Genomic DNA, 23415 nt, shown 5'->3' on the forward strand with positions numbered 1-23415 from the left:
TTCAGCTGATAACGTCCCCCTCACTAATGTGGCTCCTTAATTAGAAACTCGCTTCCCTTTATGTGTATGACACGCTGCACGTCTGATGGAATGTGTGTAAGGCAGCGTTTAAACATTACAAAAGTAGCCAGTACTTTATGGATTTGAGTGAAATCGTGCTGGAGATAGCTATGTTGTGGTTACACTGAGGGATCTGAGAAGCTGTCGTGTTTTTCCATACCATTTCTTGAACCATCAGGGGAAGGTCAGGATTTTCAGGTCTTTTTGGACTTGGCTCTCGGTCTTCTACAAATAAAACAAAAGGTTGTAGGACATGTGAAGCTAACTTTTGAAGTTAACATCTTTTGGATGTTGTGTTGCAGCCTCTGGATGGTGTAAAGTACAATGAAATCCTCTCTTTTGTTACTAGTGAATAAAAAGTCATCTTGTATTTGAGGAGATGCTGTGTATGACCTTCTTTTCCCGAATCCAAATGGCTTGTGGTAGTAGTTGTAACTGGCGAGAGCTGTGTTGCTTGGTCTTACCTTTGTGCTTGCTTGCCTAATTCCAGCAAAACAGAGTTTTCAGTTGGTGGATCTGATCCACTTAAGCTCACATTCCAGGTCTTCATGGCCAAGAACAGCATTTATTTGTAGAACAAGAGCCGTGAGTTCTTCTTTTTCCTTCCGCAGGACAAGCAGGAGGACTTAAAGAAGACTATTTTGGAGGGCATAGAGCCGGGCAAGCATCAGGTGAGGTTGGCCTTTGATGCTTGTAAGCTGCAGCCTCAGGATACATGCTAATGACAATGATGGCTTTAAGGCATCTAAATTTCTTCCAAGTATACAAATACAAAGGCTCGCTGTGTAGACTAGACATGTCATCTTTGTCTTGCATTTTCCCTGCTGTTGGGTGTTTTAAAAAACAGTATCTCGACCTTCACAAATGCAGCAAGTTATCTCATTGAGTCTATTTGAGTCGATTAGCACAAGTAGCTATGTTAAACGTGTTCCTACAGGAAGGTGGATGTATGCTGTCTTCTCTTTTCAGATATTTACTTTAAACTAGAGGCCTAGCTGAGTGTTTAGGTGCCTCTGAAATACTGGTTTGGTACGTATCTCAGGAAGGTTAGGCTGGAGACTGAGAGAATACCACGTCTCTTGATTGATAGGAGTTCAGTCTTGAAAATTAGCGAAGTGGCATAGTGTTAAGAACTGTATTTTTGGGCTATTGTCCTGCATCAAAAACCGTCTAAAGCATTTTGCTTGGAATAACATTTAGATTTCCATTAAATATTCACTGTTGTCATGGGTGAGAGGGGCTTGTTAAAGAATTGAAGAGAGCAGTTGGACCTTTATTTTGGAAATGCAGACACTTTGTTCTAGAACTTTTAAATAACGTAAGACATTGGAAACAACTAAAAAAAAATATCCTAATGATTAATATTTGCCAACCATGAATACTTGTGAACCAAGGAGAATAATGGGGGGGGAGAGGAGAAAGCCCTTAGGTCGCTGATCTTGGAATTTCCCAAAACAGAGAACTCGAAATCAAGACTAAAAAAATATCAGTGATTGTCATAAGATGCTTCTGGTGACACTGCTTTTGCTGTGCTCTCTGAAGTATTGATTTGTCTAGAAAGGAAATAATTATTACTGACTGGATTCTCATCTCCTTTTTGAGTCCCAGTGAAAAAGGTGCAGGTAACGTAAACTCTTGCCTGATTTGGGTAGTACTCTCGCTTTCCCCTTCCTCTCTATCTGGTAACCAAACCTACGGAAAATTCGTCTTGGGCGCTCTTTCTATTCGAGCAGAATTAGCAGGAGAGCACATCACTCGGTTGCTTCTCTAGTCAAAGCCGCCATGGGTGTCCTCTTTTATACCGCTTTCTGATCGTGCCGACTTCCGTATTTATCAGGATTGGAGCAGTGAAGAGAGACAGAATACAGTGGGGAGTCCCACAGTGCAGGTGGCTGGGGAAATTGTCTTTGGAGATGAGTACTCCTTGCTAGTTTTCTTTTTTACAAAATAAGCATTTGCACATACTTCGTATTACTACAAGGAAGAAACATATTGGAAAGCTGATGGGGGATGCTTTTGGACACCTTTCATGTTCTCTGTCCTGATTTTAGTTATCTACTACGGCTTAAAAAAATAATTCGAAGTTTCTGGCCATTCCAGGTAAAAGAAAGGATGCGAGTAGACAAAGGCACTGCACTGGCTTGGCGTGTTATTTTGGCTTGTTCTGGATGTTTTCCCTTAAAGCTTGAGTTGATGCTATCTGATAGCCTTTATTAGGACTAAACAGAGTGCTGAAGTCATAGAATTAATTTAATCTTAAAATAAAATATGCATTTCTATCTTGCAATGTGAAAAATACCATCAAAATGCAGTAACATTTGAAGATCTACAGCAGGTGGGCACACAAATGGTTTAGTTTGGCTGGACTGATGGTGTGTATGGTGCTGAAAGCATTTGAAGTGTATAATAGTGGAGGATCAAGTTCTGCCTGCTGGATGAAGTGACAGTTGGTTAAACTGGGCAGAATATCTGCATTGCATTTAAATAAGACTCCTGACATTTGTGTTTAAGACTGCAACTGTGAAGTCTGTTAGGAATAGAGAATGATATCTTACCGCTAGTTATCTGAAATGTTGCATTGGAATGCAGTATAGGATGGCTTTTCACTATCTTGAATATAGCTAAGATGACCCAAAATAAATTTTGCTTCTTGCCATCTTTGCTGTTGCATCACTGGGGATTTAGAAATGCGTATGAAATTGTTTGGGCAGTAATGTTCTGCTCCTGCTCAGCGAGGAGGTGGTGTTCGATAGTTCTTTCTATCTGTAGCTGCTTTATGAGTGATTTGCCGGCAGTACCAGGGATGAACTGTGTATAAGGCAAATAGCAGCATCTGGCTTTTTATGGTCTATTGGCAGTGGCTGAGGAAGGAAAAACTATGCCAAATACCAGGGTAAGCATCAGAGCTCAAGGGCATGCTGCTAATTCTTGCACATCACAGGGCCACATACTAACATAATTAGTTTTACATGTCCTGCAAATATTTCTGACATGCAGACAATCCAAAAACATGCATATACTTATCGACAGCTAAGCAGTCATTTGCCCTGGGAGTGGAATCTACTTATTAAAAAAGGTGACTTCGGTAGCAAGTCTGTAAGGCTTCCTATCCACCTGTGTGCACTTACGCATTGTACTGCCTACTGAGCAAAGAAATCGGAGCACTGACGTGGAGTTTAAACGTGTGTTAAAGTGGTGTACAGTAACACGAAGTTCTTATGAAGGCACAGGAGCAGCACATTCCTGATCTTTCCAAAGCGCGTAGGAGAGGGGTAGTGTAACCCCTATTACAGCAAAGGATTTTGGGTTTGTATTTTCTGCAGGCAAGAGATTTCTTCCTTACGTGTACGAACAGGAAGCTGGCTTGAGGTGCAGCTTGCAACCAAAGCAAGCCGTATGTCAAAGGACGTATGCAGAGTTTTCAGGAATACTGAAACTATGGGAAGGAGTTGATTTGTTCTGTCAAATCTATTTTTGTCCTTTTCTCTTTGTAAATGGCAGTATCATCCATTGTCAGTACTAAATGTTAGCTTTCACTGTCAGATAGACATGCAAATAAGTAGTGAATTTAAAGCTTGGCTTCCCAGATATTTAATTAAGAAAACCCCATGGTCCTGGTATGTTATTGATCAGAGCGCAAATACAAACACTCCTGGGAAGATGATGTTCTCTCCCCTTGCTGCTGCGGGAGGGCTGATCTGTATTAGTCAGCATTCTTTGTGGTATTGATCATGTCTACATAGCAGGCAGATTTTCTAGTTCCGTAACTTCTCTAATACAGTTGTATTCAACCACATCCTTCTAGTATTAAGAAACTTTTTAAAATAGAAAATTGTTGTTGTCGTTCATTCTTTTTTGTTGGCTTGTTTCATCCTTTTGTCATCTTCCTGCTTTAATCTCCAACCCTCCTATTCAGAGACCTTGTGACCTGCAGTGATTTGTCTCGCTTTTATTGCTGATTCTCTGCAGTGTGTTTTAAAAATGTTGTCTGCGCTTCAGCCGTTACTGCAGTTTTAAAGGTCTGGCATGCAGCGTGTGACAGCTCCCAGAACTCTTGCACATCAGCTCCTGTAGATACTTGTGTACTTCCCTGATGCTGGCTGATATTTGTGTTAATAGCCCTCCCTCTTTGAGGAGGAAACAAGGCGTTACTGTTCTCAAGGATGTGGTGCATTTGAACACCAAAATACAAAGGGGAATGTAAGTGGGGAAATTTCCTTGGGCGGTCTTAATGCTTTGTTACAGCGTGCTTCAGTACTAAGGTAACGTGAAAATTGATTCCAGCCAGTTTATATTGATTACAATCAGCTTATAAGATAGATCTTCTACTGAGACAGGTAGTTCTGGTCCCATCACAAGATGGTTCAAAAGCTAAAACAATGGTATAATTTATGCCCGTTTATACACGTGCTATTTCTTCTTTACAACAGGAGCATGAATCTGAGGGTGGGAGAACCCCACTGATGAAGGCTGCGCGAGCTGGTCATTTATGCACTGTGCAATTCCTTATTAGCAAAGGTAAAATACTAGTTTAAGTAATTAATTTAAATACTTAAAATGCCATTTGACGATTCTGCATATTTGTGATCCTTCTTCAGAATTAATTGGGTTATGTGTACGTGAGCATTTGTCAAACCATTGAGGGGTTTTTGAATTTCATCTAGTTCACGGTACAATGAATCACAAATGTTTTGCTAGTTCCTCTTCCTACTCTGTTGTATAGATTAGTGACCAGATTTGAAGTACAGCAAATATTTTCAGTTTCTTAAAAAAGCACTCCCTCCTTCAGAAAAAAATACATCCTCCAGTGCTCCTGAAACAGTAAAAGTTGCGCCAAGTAGTGATACCGGTAAGTGCTTAGAATGAAAATTTAAAAGTTGGGCTTTGTACACCAAAAGTGTTCCCTCTCTCTTACCGCTTCCAAGGCCCACTGTTACTGTCATTACTGCCTTGTCTTTACAAGGTGGGGATGATGATGATGTGTAAAAGCCATCAGTTATTCAAAATCCCGTGCTTTCACCCTGCAAGCGTGTATGAATTATGAAGATTAGAAGATAAAAGTTTATTCCAGAAAATACTGTACTTGTTGATACATTCTCGTAAAACAAATTTCCTTGTGTTTAATTCTGAGATCTTCTCGTTATAGGTGCCAATGTCAACAGGGCTACGGCTAATAATGACCACACGGTGGTGTCGCTGGCGTGTGCGGGAGGCCACCTGGCCGTTGTTGAGCTCCTTCTGGCTCACGGTGCAGATCCTACTCATCGGCTCAAGGTATTCACCTAGAACTAGGCATTTATCATAGGTGCTGAAAGAACCGCGCCCTTGACTTCATGGATTAGCAAATGTGCAATTTAAAATGGTCTAATTTGATTTTGCTACACCAGGTAGCAGAATTCATCTTCTGGCTTTTTATTTCCAAAATCTCCCTTTAGGATGGTTCAACAATGCTCATTGAAGCTGCCAAAGGAGGACATACAAATGTTGTTTCTTACTTGCTGGATTACCCAAACAATGTTTTGTCGGTTCCTGCAGCAGACCTGTCTCAGCTCACACCTCCATCTCAGGATCAGTCTCAGGTAAGGCATTCGGATGTCTTTTAAATATCGCCATGAGGGTTGCAAAGAAGCGCTTCCTTAGTAGTTAACTTCCGAAATTAATTCAGATGTGCACATACACAGTGGAAAGAATTTAAAAAATCAACATGCTTGAAAATGGTAGGGAGTGAGAAAGTGGACTGGTGTTATCTGCAGCGTCCTGAAGAATGCATGAACTTGGTTCCCTTTTCTGCTCCTTAGATGGGAGAGTCCTAAACCTCCCATTTTCCCAGTATTTTGTTTCAACAGTTCTAAACCCTTGTGACAGCACCCCTCAAATGTTGTTGCTGGTTTAGTTTGTTCGATGAAAGAAAATATATTGTGCAAAGTTAGAATTCTGCAGGCTAGAGAGGCAGCTTTCCAGTGGAGTCAGTTGATTAAAGGTCTAAATGTGTTAAGTTTTCCAGCCTCCACAGGGATTTTGTGAAGAGTGGCATAGTTAACTTTGACATATTGTCCACAATAAAATAGCACGGGACCGGTCATACCAAGGGACAGCATAGCATACGCGGTTTGGGAAGAGGGGGATGGAGGTCTGCGGTAGAAATGGGTCTTTGTATTAACACTTCAAGAGCTGGTCGAGTCAAAAGGGATTTTTTTTTACCTGAGTGTGTGTCTGTGGCTTTGTTTGAAGGTTCCACGCGTACCAGTGCACACGCTTGCTATGGTTGTACCTCCCCAGGAACCTGACAGAACCCCTCAAGAGAACTCGCCACCTCTCTTGGGAGTGGTGAAAGGTTAGTATAAATAAATAAATATATATAGAGAGAGATAGATAGCCACTCGGAGAATATGTGCCATTTGGAAACTGATAGGCTGGGGACAGTTTTGTTAGACGTTCTCCATAGTCTAGTCCAGTCTGCCAATTCCTGAACACCTCTGTATAATTTTAAAGTATTTTATGTAGTGCATAGGTTTTTTTGCTTATTTTCTTGTATTCTACAGTATAGCAACACTGGGTATACTAATTTTATTACGCTTATTCATTTATTAGAATTATGCTTATTCTGATTTTTTTTTTTTTGGAAGAAAATGATTGTGGTAACTGCCATAGTGCAGACCGATAAAACGTATCAGTGAACCCAAGGTGTGGTGCTAACTTTCGAATGTTGTGCACTGATCGTCTAGGACAGTTGCAGCTATTATCCATGAACTTGATACATCAACTTTTTTCTGTTCCTGCAGTGGCAACGCAAACCCGTTGGCACTGTGAAATACCGGCGCAGATCTATTTACAGGAGAATTTTTCTTGTAGTAGTAATAGCACTCCTGTAAGTGATCGTAACATCAGGGTTTTTGCTTTGAACATGATTGAACTGACTGGTTAAAACTGTTTGCAGTCATTAGACAGCAAATTTAGCAGTTCGTTTCCAGTGATGGAGTCTGTAACAAAGTCTTCCTGTCCGCTAAGTCAGCGCAGAAAGAGAAGCAGATTCTCAAGTGGAAAGTTACAAACTGCAGCTCCGAATGATTTCCAGTTTCGGACAGTGGTATTAAATATTATAGCATCCAAAGCTCCGTTAGCTAACTTTACTCAATTCCTTTATTCTGGAAGTGCGCAGTTCTTCCTAAAACAAACAGACAAAAAACCCCACAGGGGCACAAATGAAGAGAGAAAATAATTGCGTACCTAATGGTGTTGAAGTGCGCAGCCATGACGCTCTCCACGCATCGATGCCATGTGTGCGACTTCTCAAATGTAGTTACTCTATCGTTTTCCTAGGATGCGCAGCACTTGATATTTTGGATTTCACAAAAATGAATCCCAAACAAATGCAAAGAATATGCAGCTTCTGCTTCCAATGAAACGGCAAAAAGCTATATACCAGCATGCGTGCCCGAACAATTAACTGTTGATGTTGTGAAGGGGGTTAGTGTTCTGGGAGTACGTTTTGTGGGGCATGGGCATCAATGAGAGATTAGTGGATACTGAGTCAGAAGACTGAAGTTATAAACTTAGTCTCATGTTATTAAATCATGAAAAGCAAAGAGTTGATTGTAGTTCAAGAAATAGCTCTCATTAACAAAGACCTTATTGCCAACGTCAGCACATACTCCAGGCGTGTTTCCAATGGTACCGTTGTCGGAGCTGGCACAGAGAGATCTAGTTTTTCTCAGTGTTTCGGGACATGCTCCACGCGTGGCAGTGGTGCTAGTCTGCGATGCGTTGCAGGAGATGTAGCAGTCTGAAGCGTGTCATTGGGCCGATGAAGCATTCCCGAAAACTTCGTGTGCAAAGTTCTTGTGTGTCTCAGATCTTTAGGGGGAAAAACGGTATTTTTGTGATAAACACTGTGTGATTGCTGTAGCGATACCACCCTGCTGCCGTAACTGCAATAGGGTTGGTGTTCTTCTCTAACTTTCATTTGTAACTTCTTATACACACCTGGCTTTAATATACCGGGCTTTCATCGTTAGACTTCCTGGGAGACAAAAGGGGTGTGAATAAAGGCGTGTTTGTTATTTCCATGGGGGCTGGGGGGGAGAGCAGTTTAATTTCTTACCTAACAAAATTGTTTATCCCAGGGAAGACAAATTTCATGCCTTCACGGTTAGAGGGATTCCCCCGAGTTTTTTATATAAACTCCTAACTCCTTGGAGGAAGGAGAGGAGCACCTAGCCTTCTTAACCTCAGCACAGCCTGGTTTTTAGGGACTTATATTAGTTTTGCAAGAAATGCAAAGTAACAGCTGGTTTCCTGAAGAGTTCTTGGAATATTTGCCATTTGAATAATTATTTTAGCAAAGGATTTAATATCAATGTTTAGCAGCTGAAAAGAGGAACGCTTCAGAGCTGACAGTGGCTCTAGAGAGACTCAGATAAAGGTGATGCTCAAGGCTGGGCAACCTCCTAAAGAGCTGAAGAAAAAGCAGGTGAAAGAAGCAGCAGAATTAGTTCATGAGCCTGAACAGCCCTCAGCTCTTATGTGCTTAGGAAGGATTGGTTTTCGTGCGCTACATTTAGCACGTTTCTGTTGCGCCCGTGTAAAAGTGAAGTCCCGGCGCAGTTCAGCTCTGTGCTGTTGTGGGTAGAGGCAGACGATCCCGTCCTTGGCGTTCTGTCCTTGCTGCTGCCCTCGCCTGAACGCGCCCAGCATGGCTCAGCAGCCGGCAGCAATTCTGATGCGGCAGCACAACACAGAGAGTCTTTCGGCTAGAAAAACCAGATGTGCTATTTCTGCAGGCCCGGAGGGTGTCTCCTGCTTTATGCTGCCAGGGGTGTAAAGCGCGGTGGCTGTGAGGCAGGTCCAGGTGCCCTGCGTCGGGTTCCCTTGGGCCAGGGGGTCTCGGTGCCCAGCAGGTGAAATGGTTAAAGGAATGCTGTTGGATTTCTTCAGGAAATCGGCAGGTGTAATAGTGTTGCCATTGATGATGTGATGTTTGTAAATGCGAGCTGAGTTTCATGAGAATGGGGTCTGAAGGTCTCAGCCGTGTTTGTGATTCTGCCTTAGTCTTTCGCAGAGCGTGCCTGGTGAGCACCGCGGCTTGAACCCATGGCATGGTTTTGGAACATTATTGAAATAACTTACAGCGTTTCTCGTTTGGGTCGTGGTTTTTTTTAGAATTCCGCAAGACCTAATAAACTCAAGTTATTCACGTGAAAGCTGCCCACATCCGCCTTTGATCTCTGGGAAGGAGACCAGAGTTCCCTTAAAGTTGAGGAGGATTTTTGGAATCCATAAGCTTTTTTAAGTTAGTCCTTCAACACACAGTATCCCCTGAATCCTCATGCTAAATCTAACAGTCTAATGGCTTGGAGAAAGGAAAGAAAAACAAACTCCACATAGATTCAATAGCTACGAATTCAATAAATATTTTTTTTACTCCCAATATCTGACTCTTGTGCCTGAGTTATATACTGCCAGAGATCTCATAGAATCATAGAATGGTTCGGGTTGGAAGGGACCTTAACGATCATCTCGTTCCAACCCCCCTGCCCTGGGCAGGGACACCTGCCACCAGCCCAGGTTGCTCAGAGCCTAACCTGGCCCCATCTCGATTAAATCAGGCAACGTAACAGTAGAACCAGAAAGATTATATTCTTCTCATTGAGGTGGAGACATTAAAAAAGTATGCCGATTTTGTAGCTTTTCCATTCTGACTCCTTTCAGACTTCCCTACCGCACAGTCCAGCTGGCCGCTCCTTGTTCCGTGTGCCCCAGCAGCTTCGCGTTAACTCTTGCCGTTTCCCCTGTATTTTCTGTGTGGGTCAGCAGCTGACCCAGTCACCCGGGGAGAGTGAGGAAGAGGAACCTAACAGTCTGTGCCTCGTGGCTTCCCAACGTCACTAACGCTTTCTAAGTAGACTTAGACCCGTTACTCCTTTATACAAATCTTTAGCAATGCAGGTGGATGATTTAAAAACAAGACACGTGTAAGTCCCCAAGAGGACAAGCGTATAAAAATCTTTTCCACGGTGGTTTGTGAACTTCCAGTTCTTTGAAGCTTCAGTCACCTGCTTGCCACTGACTCATTTAATTACATCTTAGCAATTTTCCAGTTAGATACCATCAAGCCACCAGAGGAAATGTGTGAAGAAGACTAAGATTGGAAAGCAGCTCAAATTTTTGAATGTCAGAAGACGGAGTTAAGCGTTGCTCGGTTTCAGCCGGGTAGCCGTTGCCTGTTGGATGTCGTTGCACTGATTCCCTGCAAGTTTTCGTAGAAACGGCTGCAGGAGCGAAGGACTGGCGTTGGTACCGCATGGTTCGCAGGAGGCACCTAATGACAATAGAAACTCACCTGATCATTCAGCCCTCCGCAAATCACCCTGTTCTTTACGAAGAAGAATTAAGTGTTTATTAAAAGCAATATAGCAGACGAATTTACTTGGGAAAAGTAGGCTTTTTTGCTGTTGCCCAGTTAGCCAAATTACATCGTATTGTACTTTGCATTTGTGTGTCTGTGGATTGACTAATCGTTTCCCCGGGTTCTTAGAGCTGAATTTCTTACTGATAATGAATTGCAGTTGAACACCTAATTTTCATGAAAATTCAATATTGAGTTCATCTTGTTCTTGCTCATGAGGCTGGTGAATTTTAATTGCAGAACTGCAAATCCAGCAGTCAACTTCTGAGCGAAACCAGATTTTTCAAAAACCCTCAGGTGCAAGAACATTGGACAAGCAATTCTGTTAAGGAAGCCCGAAGATCTTAGTATGGATTGATGCTTCCTGACATCTGCCTTTTGTGAAGCGAGGAACAGGCAGCATGTGGTTTTTTTCGGTTGTTTTTGGTTTGTTTTTGTTGTGTGGGCTGTTGTTTGGTTTTTTGGTGTTATTTTTTAAGTTCTAGGTGATATTACCTATCAGGATGAGGTGGTGATTCATGCAGATTTACATACTGGGAGTTAGTTCCAGCAGAGAAGGTGTATTTGAACGTACAAATGGGTATCACGCAGTTGGCTTTTTTTCTTGCTGTCACTTTTTTTACGCTGCAAAAATCTTTTGTAATTTAACTGTTTGCATTTGGATGCACTTTTCTTATTTTGTTTTCCTTTAAGAACTCTAGAAATTAAGGAGCTGTCAGCGACTCACAGAATTTGATCTGCTAAAAAGTAAAGTACGATATAACTGTCTCAGGTGGTGGCCAAGATGAAAACCACTAAGCTGAAAGGCAACTTGTGTTGACAGAAACTTCCTGAAGAGTATAATGGGTTGTAAAAGCAAACCTTTGGGTTTTTTTTTTAATTTCTTGGAAAGACCTTAAAAATAAAGCAGTGATTTTCCTTAAACTCTTGTTGCTTGCCGTAAAATACAACGGCAGTCTTTTAGGGCAAGATCTGAACTGGGCTTCGTTTAAGTAAGAAAATTACTTACCTACTTCACGTTTCTCGGCCACATCCTCGTAGTAAATATCCCTGTCCTGAGACTCGCAGAGGGCAGCAAGTACCTGCCTGTGCTACGGCTGTGGAGTACAGGGCTGTCACTGGGTGTTAGCAGACGTAGACAGAACATCTAATAACAGTGTCACTGGGGTCAATAAGCTAGTTTTAGGTAGGTTTATTTTGGACCAGTGGCATCTCGCCTGTGCTGCTCTCTTCATTGTGAAAGGGCATATAAATTACCCTTTTCCTGGGAGAAGACGACATCTGATGGATTAGAAGTCAGGGTGAGAAGAGCAAGTTCCTTGAGAATCAAGCACTTGGGATGAAATGCGGTGTCAGACTCGTTTGTAAGCAGCAACCCGAGAAAGAGTGAATGTGTTTTAAGCACCTTTAAATTAGAAGAGTTTTAATTGCTTAGGAGAGCCACCTGAGGACTATAAATATGAAGGCTGTTTTTCCACACTCTTGCTCACAGTGTCTAGGCCTTTAAATGTCACTTGTAGCCAGAAGGCACTGAAACCGGTAGTGGTGTCCTCCTTGGACTGGGCGCTCCAGAGACCAGCGGTGGTGCTAGGGGGAGGCTCATCTGGGTGAATGGACTATTGCAACTCAGGTAATTAGGAGATATTATCTACAGCCTACAGGGGAAGTACAGGAGATTTCCATAGGAAACATTTACCTCACTTCCTGGAGAGAGTAAGAAGTCAGAGAAATGGACGGGAAGCTGCGTTTGTGCAGACTCGGTCTTACCTCAAGTCGTGTGTGTTGGTCAAAATCTGGCATGTGCGTTCTGCAGGAATGGCGGTGAAGGCTGAGTTGGTCAGGTTAGGGACCAGAACCTGTGGGAATATGGAAATATAAATAAAAGGAGGGAAGTGGTGCTACTGTTGACAAAGTAAATTGGGAAACAGTCGTTACCTTACTCGGTTAGCTTTCCTGGCCTGCCTATAACCACTCTGGCTTTTCTGTCAACGGAACAATTCTTTGTCCTATAATCGCGGTTACCTGATGGCAGGTGGTATTTGTGTAGCGACATTTGGATTTCATTGATCTCAGTCTTTATTTCATACTAAACAAGTCTTCTAAAAGTCACCAAAACAGTTGCTTTAGGGGCTAGATTGACTACTTAATAGTGCTAGGTTTAATTTTGTACTAGGTTGGTTGTGTAGAAGATTGGTGCTCCACCAAAAAGATAAACGAACAAAGTAAAAAAAGTTGACGTAATTATCATCTCGCCTATGATTTGAATTTTTAAGTCTTACTGCACTTGCCTATTTCAAAAGTGAAAGTATAAAGTAGTGTCTTGTTCATAATTATTTACTGAAGTGGGCACAGTATTTTTCAGGATATTGTAATATATAGAAGAGATGTATATAAACCAGAAAGTTGCTACTTTTAAATACTTGCAGTGCTTGCATATTCAAAGCTACCAATGTCTTCTCCACCTCTGGTTTGAACTGGCTGTTCAAGTGCGCATGTCCGGCTTAGCAGATCCTTCTTCCTACCCCTCGTCCAGTACCCCCAAGATTACGGGTTGCACTATTTTCTGGCACAGAAAGGGTGATTTGGAACCTGAAAAGTGGTCTGCTAATCAAATAGAAGTTGATTAAAGTAAATCTCTGTACTTCTTCTGGGACTTGAGAGCTTCACTTGCTGTTTTCCCAAGGCCTGTCTTCAGAACCTGTCCCAGCTTTCCATGGTCATTCCCGCTCTGAGCCGCTGTCTGGGGAACGCTGCCCGCTGTCAGACCAGCCGTGGCTCCGCGGCCCAGTCCGGGTCTTGATACGAGGCTGTACGTCTGCTCTTTGCTGTGTGTAGAAAAGCTTTCCTGTGACAGGCTTGTTTTGTCCCCGGGTGGGACTTAAACTGAGAGGGACGATACCAGTACTTTATCATTTGAGGGCTCTTTTGACTGCAGCTTTTCTTCCCTACAGATTGATGGAAGCTGTCCAGAGCTGCCAGGTTATGGAAACGCTTTGTGTTAGGGTGGAAATGATGGATGCGGTAACCTTAGGAATGACATTGAAACAGAGCAGTGCGAAGGGTTCCTATCTTAGTCACGTCTTAAAGGCAGCGTCAGTTCGTGCTCAGGTTACTATAATGTTTCTGCTACTTCGGCAAGGCTTAGTTTCAAAAGACACCAGTTGACTTTTCTTAGTTTCTAACAAAGACGTAGACAAGCATTTTTGGTGAATGCAAATATTTTTCAAGAGTGGTCTGCAAAACTTAGATTGTAAGTCACACTCTTTAAATGAAAGGATAACCATATAAACCCCAAGTACTCTACAAAGCCGGGTAGCCAGCAGCGTGCAGCAGCCTTGAGCTAAAATATCCATCATCCAGCACAAAGTTATTGCTGAACTTTAGTCAAATTCTTTATTGTCTCGGAGAAGTTGCCTTGGGACTCGCTTACGGTCCAGAGACAAAATAATAGTAGTGGTTGGAACAGGTATTCAGCTGGGGGTACCGAGCTCTGCAGGGCAGCCCTGTAAAACACTGAGCTGGAGAAAGAGCTTACCCAAAGGTGCCTACGGTGTTTGTGGGATGCTGGGGTTTTTCCTGGGGTTATTGGAATTTTTGTTGTTTCTCTTAAATTTAGGTATGGTTTGCTTTCGCTCCAGAAAGTCTGGTGAAGGCATTCAGCAGAGTCGGTTCAGTTCTATTTTAATACTTGTTCTTTCCCTTTATAAGAGAAAATTCTTGCATTTGTTTGCTTTTTTTCAGTTAGTTCCTAAAAAAAAAAACCCATTCGTTTCAAAGCAAGGTGCGTGTGACTCTTGTTTTGACAGCAATGCAAAATGAAGGCACTTGTGAATTAGTGTTTTGGTGAAGGAAGGCCCAGAGAGAAATAAATAGGTGTTTTAGGGAACGTAATCCTTCCAGAGTTAGTGACCGATCTGGGACCTGGTTCTTGCACCCAGATTTTCACTTAACCGTGTGGTGACTTTAAGCCGTGGCTCAAACTGTACCTAATTTTAATTCCTCATTTAATGACTAATTGTATGAGTCTGCTTTGTAAATATTCAAGTTTTCTTTTTTGTTGTTGCTGTTATTTTTTAAAGCTGCATCCATCGCTGTTTGGATGTAGCAAATGAGTGTTAGTGCAGAAAACTACCTGATCAGACTAAAACCTTCCACGTTTTTAATTAAAGCTTCTTATGCTGAAGTCATAATTCAAATTTCAGCACTTCATAAATTCCTGTTAGCAAGGTCTGTTACTGGAGGTGTCACAGACATGGCTTTCGGGAAAGCAGCCTTGGGTCGCTTGAAGGCATTGAGCGCTCAGGGAAGCGCTGCCCTGGCGTGGCGTTCCTTGCTAGATACGCGTTGAAGATTATTTTCTGGGTCTTAATAGTGAGGGGAATTGTTAATTTGTTACTGGAGAGAGGGAGGCTAGCGAGCTGTTAATTGTGGCTTAGAACTTGCGAAAAGGTGCTGAAGCTTCAAAACGTATTTGTATACGTTGTCTGCACTGGCAGGATTCCGTTTGTAACGGAAAGGTGGAACGCTGTAGTGTTTGGAGAAACCCAAGTTCAAAATACTGATCTCGCTGTGGAGTTAGTCTTCTCTCCAGTACAGACTGCTTTTGCTTGTAACCTTGCTGTTGGAAGCTAGCCTCTGGAAAATAGTCTTAGTTTAATGGTTCTGCACAGCAGAACAACTTTGGGACCTCAGTAAATTATTTAAACTGCATTGCTGCTCTTGCTGATTTCACTTCCCCGATGCCTTGTCATGTATGTCAGAAACCATAAAGGTTCCTTATTCCTTAAGATTAAAATAGCCGTGTTCAAAGGGATATTAGGATCAATATTGAAAATTCAAGCTATATGCTTTGTTCTTTCTTGTCTTAACATGGAGTGTAGGGTTTGCCTTTCTGTGATTTGCCAGATGTGCAGTGTTAGTTGTAAAGATCTCTCCTTCTTTTCTTCTCTCTCCTTTTCTTCTCCTCTCTCCCTCCTTCTTTTCTTCTCTCTCCTTTTCTTCTCCTCTCTCCCTCCTTCTTTTCTCCTCTCTCCCTCCTTCTTTTCTCCTCTCTCCCTCCTTCTTTTCTCCTCTCTCCCTCCTTCTTTTCTCCTCTCTCCCTCCTTCTTTTCTCCTCTCTCCCTCCTTCTTTTCTCCTCTCTCCCTCCTTCTTTTCTCCTCTCTCCCTCCTTCTTTTCTCCTCTCTCCCTCCTTCTTTTCTCCTCTCTCCCTCCTTCTTTTCTCCTCTCTCCCTCCTTCTTTTCTCCTCTCTCCCTCCTTCTTTTCTCCTCTCTCCCTCCTTCTTTTTTCTCTTTTTTCTTTTCTTTTTTTGGTGGGTGAGAGGGGAGGTTTGGGATATCTTCAGCATGGCATTTTTTCAAACATTTTTCATGTGCTTAGGTGCATCCAAGCAGAAGTCAAGTTCCCTGCAGGTAGCAGATAAGGACCTACTGCCACCTTTTCACCCATACCAGCCTTTGGAATGCATAGTAGAAGAGACTGAAGGCAAGCTGAATGAACTTGGACAGAGAATTAGTGCTATTGAAAAAGCACAACTTAAATCATTGGAATTAATTCAAGGTGAACCTTTAAATAAAGATAAGATTGAAGAACTTAAAAAGAACAGAGAAGAACAAGTGCAGAAGAAGAAGAAAATATTGAAGGAGCTGCAGAAGGTGGAAAGGCAGTTGCAGATGAAAACCCAACAGCAGTTTACCAAAGAATATTTGGAGACCAAAGGTCAGACAGACACAGCACTTCCCCTGCAGCAGCAGTGCCCACTTACAGGGGTCTTCCCAGACGTGGAAGCTGATAAGGGTCTGCCAGAGGATAACTTTTCAGAGTTACCTCAGGCTGACACAATCTTGTCTAAAGAGGACGAGCAACAACAGTCTCCACCACCTGCTGAACAAATAGAGTTTGTCCCTATCCAGCCTTTGCCAGCATCGCAATGTAATTTTTCTGGTAATTTAGGTTATAATGGGACAGAGTCTCTTGAACTTCAGAAAGCATTAGGGAATCAGCAGAATGTAGGACAGCAGCAGCAAATTGCTGGGCAGGGGCTCTTAGTTCAAGAACCAGACGGATTAATGGTTGCCACTCCAGCACAGACGCTTACCGACACTCTTGATGACCTAATAGCAGGTGGGTTAAGAAATATACCTATTTTTGCATTAATTTGTGTGCTCAGTTTCCCTCTCTCTCCTTCCCTCCAAAAACATCTTGGGGTTTTCCAGTTTGGGAATACTTGCTTAAGAATAAAGTTCCTGATCAGTGCTATTAATCCTAACAGTGACTTCCAATTCTAACATGAGACTCTTAAATATCTTTTTTCCAAAGTGCAAAACTTCCTCTACTGGAGACCTGGTTTAGCCCCTTTGGCCTCATCTTTTTCTGTGCTGCTTTAAAAAGCCTTATCATGAGCGATTAGTAGTGCCCATTGGGAAACCTGAAAGCGTGACAGTTTTTTATCTTCTCTAGAATTTTCTATACGGGCTTTTACCTCAGCGACTTTCTTCAGTGTAGTAGCCATCTCTAGAAAAAGCCAAATTATTGTCACTTGTATGGACAAACGTGTCCCTCTCCTTGCTGCTCGAGGTGTTCCCGTGGTTTAAACACAACCTGGAAATCTGCACGCAACCACTTGTTCTGTAACGGCTTGTGTTTTCAGAATACCCTCTAAACCCTGGTTGTTGTACAGGAATGTCTACTTCTTAGATATATGGCAAAAATGAGTCCTGTTATCTGGATGAAAAGCAAAAATCCAGACATCCTTCACTTTGTTGGTAACGGTGTGAAGAGAAATGGAAGTTCCCACATGCTGGGTTGTGTGAGTCCCCTTGTGGAAACAGAGGTATCGTTTCGGTTGACTTCATTTCGTGGATTTGACTAGGATTGATGTTTGCTGCTGGAGGTATGTAGGATATAGCCAGTGTTGTTTGGTCCGTAGCTGTTTTTACTTTGGTGTTGTTCAACTTTTCTTTGAACCTTGTGTCTGTCCCTCAGCCCTTATTTTCCTGTCTGCCCCCCGTGCATCTCTGCAGTCGCTGCCCTGTCCTCTTAAGTTCGTTTCAGGGATGTAGAAATGTGCAGTAAGATCTCTTGCCAGCCATTCCTGTGACCTTTTAGAATGATAATTGCATCAAGCTCATGCAAGTCGAGACTACCTGCAACTTCTGCAAGCTCCCGTGGAAAGCACAGATGGTGGGATGGTGTGGTACGCTGCACCCGCTCCCTTCAGCTGTGCAGTGTAACTCAAAGAAATCCTCTTGCGTTAGAAAGAATCAGTCTTAGTTCCCCTTTTCTGGCACGGCGTGCCTCCCTCCCCAGCTCTACGGCGCTGTTCAGAGCGTTCAGCCAACATCAAAACAAAAAAGCAATTGGATTATTCTTGATTTTTGTTAACTCAAGACCTTAGTACTGCAGTGTGTGAGGAGGAAAATTTGAATGGTTAATGCAAAATGTAATCAAGAAGGGCTTAATCTTTGGAGTAGTTCCTGTTGCTGACGGTCGAACGTTATCTCGCACAAGGTATATACCCTTCCATGGTTAGCAACTGCGTATTACATCTGAAATATTCACTGCACCCAAAAGGAAAAACTGCTGCAGTCAGCTGAGTGCGAGAGCTGTGCCGTTTGGAAAAGACTGCAACCAACCAGAAAAACTTGATCTTAAAAATAAATAGAAAAACCTCCTTGAATAGACATTGGTTCATTTTCCGAAACCGTTTACTGTTTTTGCGAAGTAATTAAAGACATTTTTTGCTAAGAAAGGAGATTTACTCATTTCAAAAATGGATACAAAAGCATGCTCTTCTACAAATACTTACAGAAACGCAACTCAAGGAAACTTTAGCTGTCCAGTTCAGAGGCTTCTGCAGAAATGTATTCGTGTTGCTTTATTGAAATATATTTTCTGCCAAAATTCATGTTTGTTTTACTTCCCTCCACCCCAAGAAATGGTTGGAAGAGTATTAGATATTTTGCTCACTTTTAAATCCAGGCTGTGTAAAAGAGTGACCCCTGTTTAAATTATAATCCTACTATATCTCAAATTTATGTACATTTAAAACCAAACTAAATCTACCTACTCATACTCCCAAGCTCTTTGATCCGTACTTAAAAAACACTTGACATTTTCCGCAGTTTGCCCATCAGTCCTTCATTTTTGTAAAGAAATTTTGGGCAGTAGAAACTATCGTGAGAACTGATTTTTACATGCCTGTGCAGATGGCAGGTAGAGGTGTCAGGGGCCCGTGCCCGGTGGGCGGGAGGTCTGTCTCCTGGCGGGGCCGTCTCGCCCCCGGGTGTGCCGCTGCGGTGTCCCCCTGGATGACGGCACCACTGGCGGAGCGGTGGTGATGGGGAGCGACTCTTGGTTTAGAAGAGCTATGAACGTTTTTATTCCTGCTGAGCGTTCCAGTTTGTAGCGGGTCTGCTTCAGAAGAAGAGAGATGTTAAATCGGCCTTTTGCCGTCTGCACCGAAATACCCGCTACTGTCACTCTCACCGGTGGCCGTGTAAGAGGCAGATTTTCCAAAGCCTCAGTGGAGACTAGTTGTAAGGGAGAACTCGCGTTTCTACGAAGCCTCAAATCTTCATTTTGCTGACTGACTTAATTGTGAACAACATCCATAAATGGAGTCCTTCTCTTGCCGGTCTGCTGGCGTAATTTGTCAGCTGCTAGGTGCTGAGGTGGTCGATAGCCAGGCGCACGGTGCTGGAAGTCTCGCTGGCAGGCAGGCACTGATAGACGTGTACCCGAGTCCCCTCTTTCGTAACACTACGCAGAAGTAACCGAGTAACCTTTGGAAAGTCAGATAAAACCTAAAAACGAAGCATCCCTTTCCGTTCCAAAACATTTTCGTTGTAATAGAGTTTAGTTAGATATGCCGAAGCAAAAGTCTTGCAATTAGTCCTATCTTTGAAGGTGTGACGTATTACAGTAAAAATTTTCATTGGGTTTACAGAAGAGATATAGAAGTTGTGCAGTTTAGAGTGGGAAAGCAATGAATTATTTTAGATCATGTCTTCCAATAGAAGAGGACGTTTTGGATCTAATTTTCATTCCTCGGTACACATTTGGTTTCTTGAAGCCTCTTGTCCTGCACAGTTGGAGTTTCATTTCAGTTCATATTATGCATTCACCGTAGTAGATTTCTTAGTTTGATGTATCTGAATTGAGGCTTTTTTGCTGTTTTAGGGTATTCAAGATGAGGAACTTTCTTTTCTTTGTTGCTAGGTTTTGTTTCCAGTTGGAATATTTTTATTCCTGTTTGTTCTACTCGGTGATATTTTCAGTCAGGAGGGGATATCTCTGTATGCTTCTGTCTAACCCTCCTCCTGCGAGCTCCCATTTGTATACTGAAATTCCAGGTGTTTTGAGAAACTTTATTAACAGTTATTCGGTTCTGGAATCTGGTTGTGGTTGGTTAGAGAATTGTGGTATTTTAAGGTCATGATTTGGAAGGTGACGTCTGAGTTACTGTATTTAGGATTGCTGTTTGGAGTAGAACCGGTTACCAGATAATCTGGAGTAAGAAATGGTGACTCGTAAAAGGAGACGCGGTTACCAACGTGCAAAAGCCTCTGTGCAGGAGCACGTTACTGAGGAGCTGCACGGACAGGCTGAAAGTCGTGAAGAAGGATTGTTTTCTTTGTCTTGAAAATCCCAGTTCCTTTGAGGAAAGGGGAACTGAAACCCAAGTCCGGTATCGATGAATGTCTGTGCTCATGGCGTGACAGCGGTTAGGTAGGTGCAGGTTCAGACTGGAGCTGCAATCTCATCCAGAGCTGCTTGCTCGAGGTTCTGCCAATGCCTCCAGAGTCCTACGCACATAAAATACCGAGTTCTTGCTTCCTTTTGTTTTACTTGTGTTTCTTGTGATAGTTTTTCATAACTTTGGAAAATAGTCATCGATGTCTTTGTAGACCTGTCTCCGACTTCACACCAAGTCAAAGGAAGTCCCTTTGGAAAGCTGCAAGCCCTTCTTAAAATGTGGGGAACCTCGGTCTTGTCATGGGTAGAATAATTTTTTTTTTTTTTTTTTTAAATACAGGCCTTTTGAGTATTGAAGCCTATGGAAACATCCAACACCTATGTCACAAAATCGGTATTTTATAAAGATCTGAGCTACACATTGTGAAAATTTATTTGTATTTGTATTTTTTTAATCAGTGCCTGGCTATCAGCGCGTTTCTCAGTACCTTTCCCAGTGAAAAGACAAAATGCCTGTTCAGTAGGAAGCAATCTGCACGTTGGAAAGGTTCCCCCTCGTCTTCTCAGAGGGTGGAAGCTGCACATTTTTTTTTTCTAGTCCGTTAAAATCCTGCGGCGTGGCACAGAGATGCTGCAGGTGATCGTCCCCCCCAGCTGGTGTTAAGCCCTCCGGCTGGCCACTCACTGGCCCCTCCTTCCTGCATTAGTGCCAATTGTTGAGATGAAAGTCTGGAGTGGGTATGGCGGTATGGCTCCCTGGGGAGACTGCGCACTAGCCTCTGGTACTGAGGATGAGCTGCTAAAGACTCGTGGTGATCAGCAAGAAGTCCTCGACTTCGCTGGGGCTGGTGTCAGGCGAGGAAGCCGTCCCCAGGGGCAAGCTGGGCTCCTCCTGGTAGCGGGAGGCAGAAGCAGAGGTGGTTCTCCTGTTGTGTCCTGTCAGTTGGACACAACTGATGCACATCCCCCTGGGTGGGGTTCGCAGGAGCAGTAACTGTCCCAGCTCCCGTGATTGAGGTCGGAAATACAGAGATGGACTTGGGGAAATATGAGTTAACTCCGATTTCATCTTTGAGTTAAAGGTCATCTTTGAGTTAAAAACCTGTACGTTGTTGTGTAACTTCAGCTGAGCCACAGAAGCCCCGTGAAGCTGGAGGTAGAAGTTCTCAAACATGCTTTGCTCCACGGAGCACAAATTATGTTGATGCTCCATTGGGCCAGCTTGCCAGCCACGCCAGGGAAATAGAAAATTACAATTAAAATCCCACAATTCTGTAAACTCTGTAGTTATTGAGGGAATGATTAATCAGTGGATGTTGTAGGACTATTTGTTGTTAGATTTTTATTTTAAACAAGAATCTGGAGTATCAGTACAGGGTTTATCTGCATTTTTGCTGCCTTTGGTGTTCCTTCTCGTGTTTGACATCACTGTTACCGTGCGCATGAAGTGCTTAGTGCAGACTTACATGTTTCAAGCACGTGATGAAACTCTAAAGTATACCAGAAACGCCTGGACGTTTTCAGTCATGGTTGTGAAACGTAGAGAACTTGTGGAACCTGTAACAGTACCACTGGATATATTGCATTAAGGACCCTCCAGCTGGCTGAAGCGGAGTCCCGCTGCCACCCCTGCTTTGTAAGCACAGCACAAGTACGTGCTTTTAGATATATCTATGGTTGCAAGAGTTGAAAGCGTTGAGCCAGTGTCTTTCATGAGGAACCAGTTTGATTTAATATAAGCCCTGAAGGGGGCGATTTTGGTGTCTTGTGTGTTGGAAAGAATAATCTTAGGAAATGCAGTTAGTACCTTGCACTTCAGTGTACTGAGCAAGAAAACAAATGTATTGCGTTAATTAATGCTAATCTGCTTCTACAAGTGGTAATCCATAGTAAGCAGATGAAGTGTGGGGGCTTTTATATTTAAAGCTTTTCATACAGACCCGGTTTGCTTGTGAAGGTTGTAACATGAAGCGATTTTATCTGAATTCAGATATAATATGTTGTTGCTTAAGCGTGGCAGCTGGTTTTTGCCTATGCGCCAAGGAGGATGCTTTACTTAAAAAAAAAAAAAAAAAAAAAAAAAAAAAAAAAAAATACAATTGAAAACTGTCACTTCCCAAAACTTCGGTGAACTCCCCTATGTTTCCAGAACCCGACTGAGCGACCCATCTAAACTCACTCCAGTCTGTGTTTCCTTTGTCACACGTATGCAGTCCTGTAGGCTGAATTAGTGGCGTTAGTGGACACGTTGAGGATTTTTCTAAGACTTTTCCCTCTGCACCATTTTCCTGTGAGTAATTGCTGGTATGTAACTTGTCGATGGAATCAGGAAGGTCGAGCTGGGAAAGGTTCGCAAAAATTTCTCTTTAAGTCGTACGCAGGTTTGAGTTCATCCTTCGTCTTCCCTTACCGCTTGAAATACTTGGACAAAGGCAAGATGCTGCTGCGTATTTCTTACCTGCAGTTGTTAGTGTTTTCCATCAGCTGCTTGTTCCGGGAATACTACAAAATACCATGTGTTTTAGAATGATTCAAGCTAACCGGATATTCCATCTAATGAGGCTGCACAGTGCAGAAATTTGGCAATCCGGCAGTGACAATATTTGTCAAATCCAGCTGCTACCTTAGCATGACTTACTGGAGTTACAGCGCGCTCGGATCTTGTGCATCGGTTTGTTAGACCTTCCAGCCACGTAATCCCACCTGAGCCTTGGATTTGTGTGGGCTCCCCTCGGACTCTCCTTTGGTTACAAACGCAGGCAGAGGATATTTCTCTGCTTGTTCAGGTAAAGCTTCATTTAAAACTAGTTGAATAAAATCTGATGCTCAATTATAAATTTTTCTTTCTTTTTTTTTTTTTTTTTTAAAAGAAGATAAAGTTGCATTCCTTGTGTCCCTGAGCTGCACTAGATCTTCAGGATGAAATCTTTTACAGGCTGTGGATCAATCAGAATAAATTTTAGGGAGCACACAGTTTTCATATTTCTTATTTTTTATATATATTTCTGACTGCACCCCCCTCCCCCCCCGTCATCTTCTCGTCACCATTCCCGTGTTGTTTTAACTCTGAGACGTGATGAACGGTGTAAATTGCCGTCAGTCATCTTGCTTTGAAAACCTTCTCTGGAGACTAGATGTGCACTAACCTTTACGTGAAAAACATCTGAATTGCGGAATGAGACTGTATTTCTGACCATTAGGTTTGTGTTTTAGTGATAAATCATTTGCCTGCTTAGACTGAGCATATGATTGAA

At 42.7% G+C, this 23415-nt stretch overlaps 1 protein-coding gene across 22 annotated transcripts in view; it reads left to right on the plus strand.

Moving 5' to 3' along the window:
• Positions 1-23415, plus strand: part of ANKHD1 (ankyrin repeat and KH domain containing 1) — a 122617-nt gene that overhangs the window by 63806 nt on the left and 35396 nt on the right. For 16 of the 22 annotated variants that reach the window (XM_054217827.1, XM_054217812.1, XM_054217815.1 and 13 more), the window contains 6 exons: positions 672-731; positions 4491-4578; positions 5207-5334; positions 5496-5639; positions 6292-6394; positions 15845-16588. In XM_054217827.1, the coding sequence (XP_054073802.1) occupies positions 672-731; positions 4491-4578; positions 5207-5334; positions 5496-5639; positions 6292-6394; positions 15845-16588 (1267 nt within the window). Of the gene's footprint in view, positions 1-671; positions 732-4490; positions 4579-5206; positions 5335-5495; positions 5640-6291; positions 6395-10157; positions 10548-15844; positions 16589-17144; positions 17177-23415 lie in introns of those variants that run through there. The other 6 variants (XM_054217819.1, XM_054217830.1, XM_054217831.1 and 3 more) reach the window with 4 other exon arrangements.

The sequence above is a fragment of the Rissa tridactyla genome, chromosome 11 (genome assembly GCF_028500815.1).
Source record: "Rissa tridactyla isolate bRisTri1 chromosome 11, bRisTri1.patW.cur.20221130, whole genome shotgun sequence".
In the NCBI taxonomy this organism is placed as follows: Eukaryota; Metazoa; Chordata; class Aves; order Charadriiformes; family Laridae; genus Rissa; species Rissa tridactyla.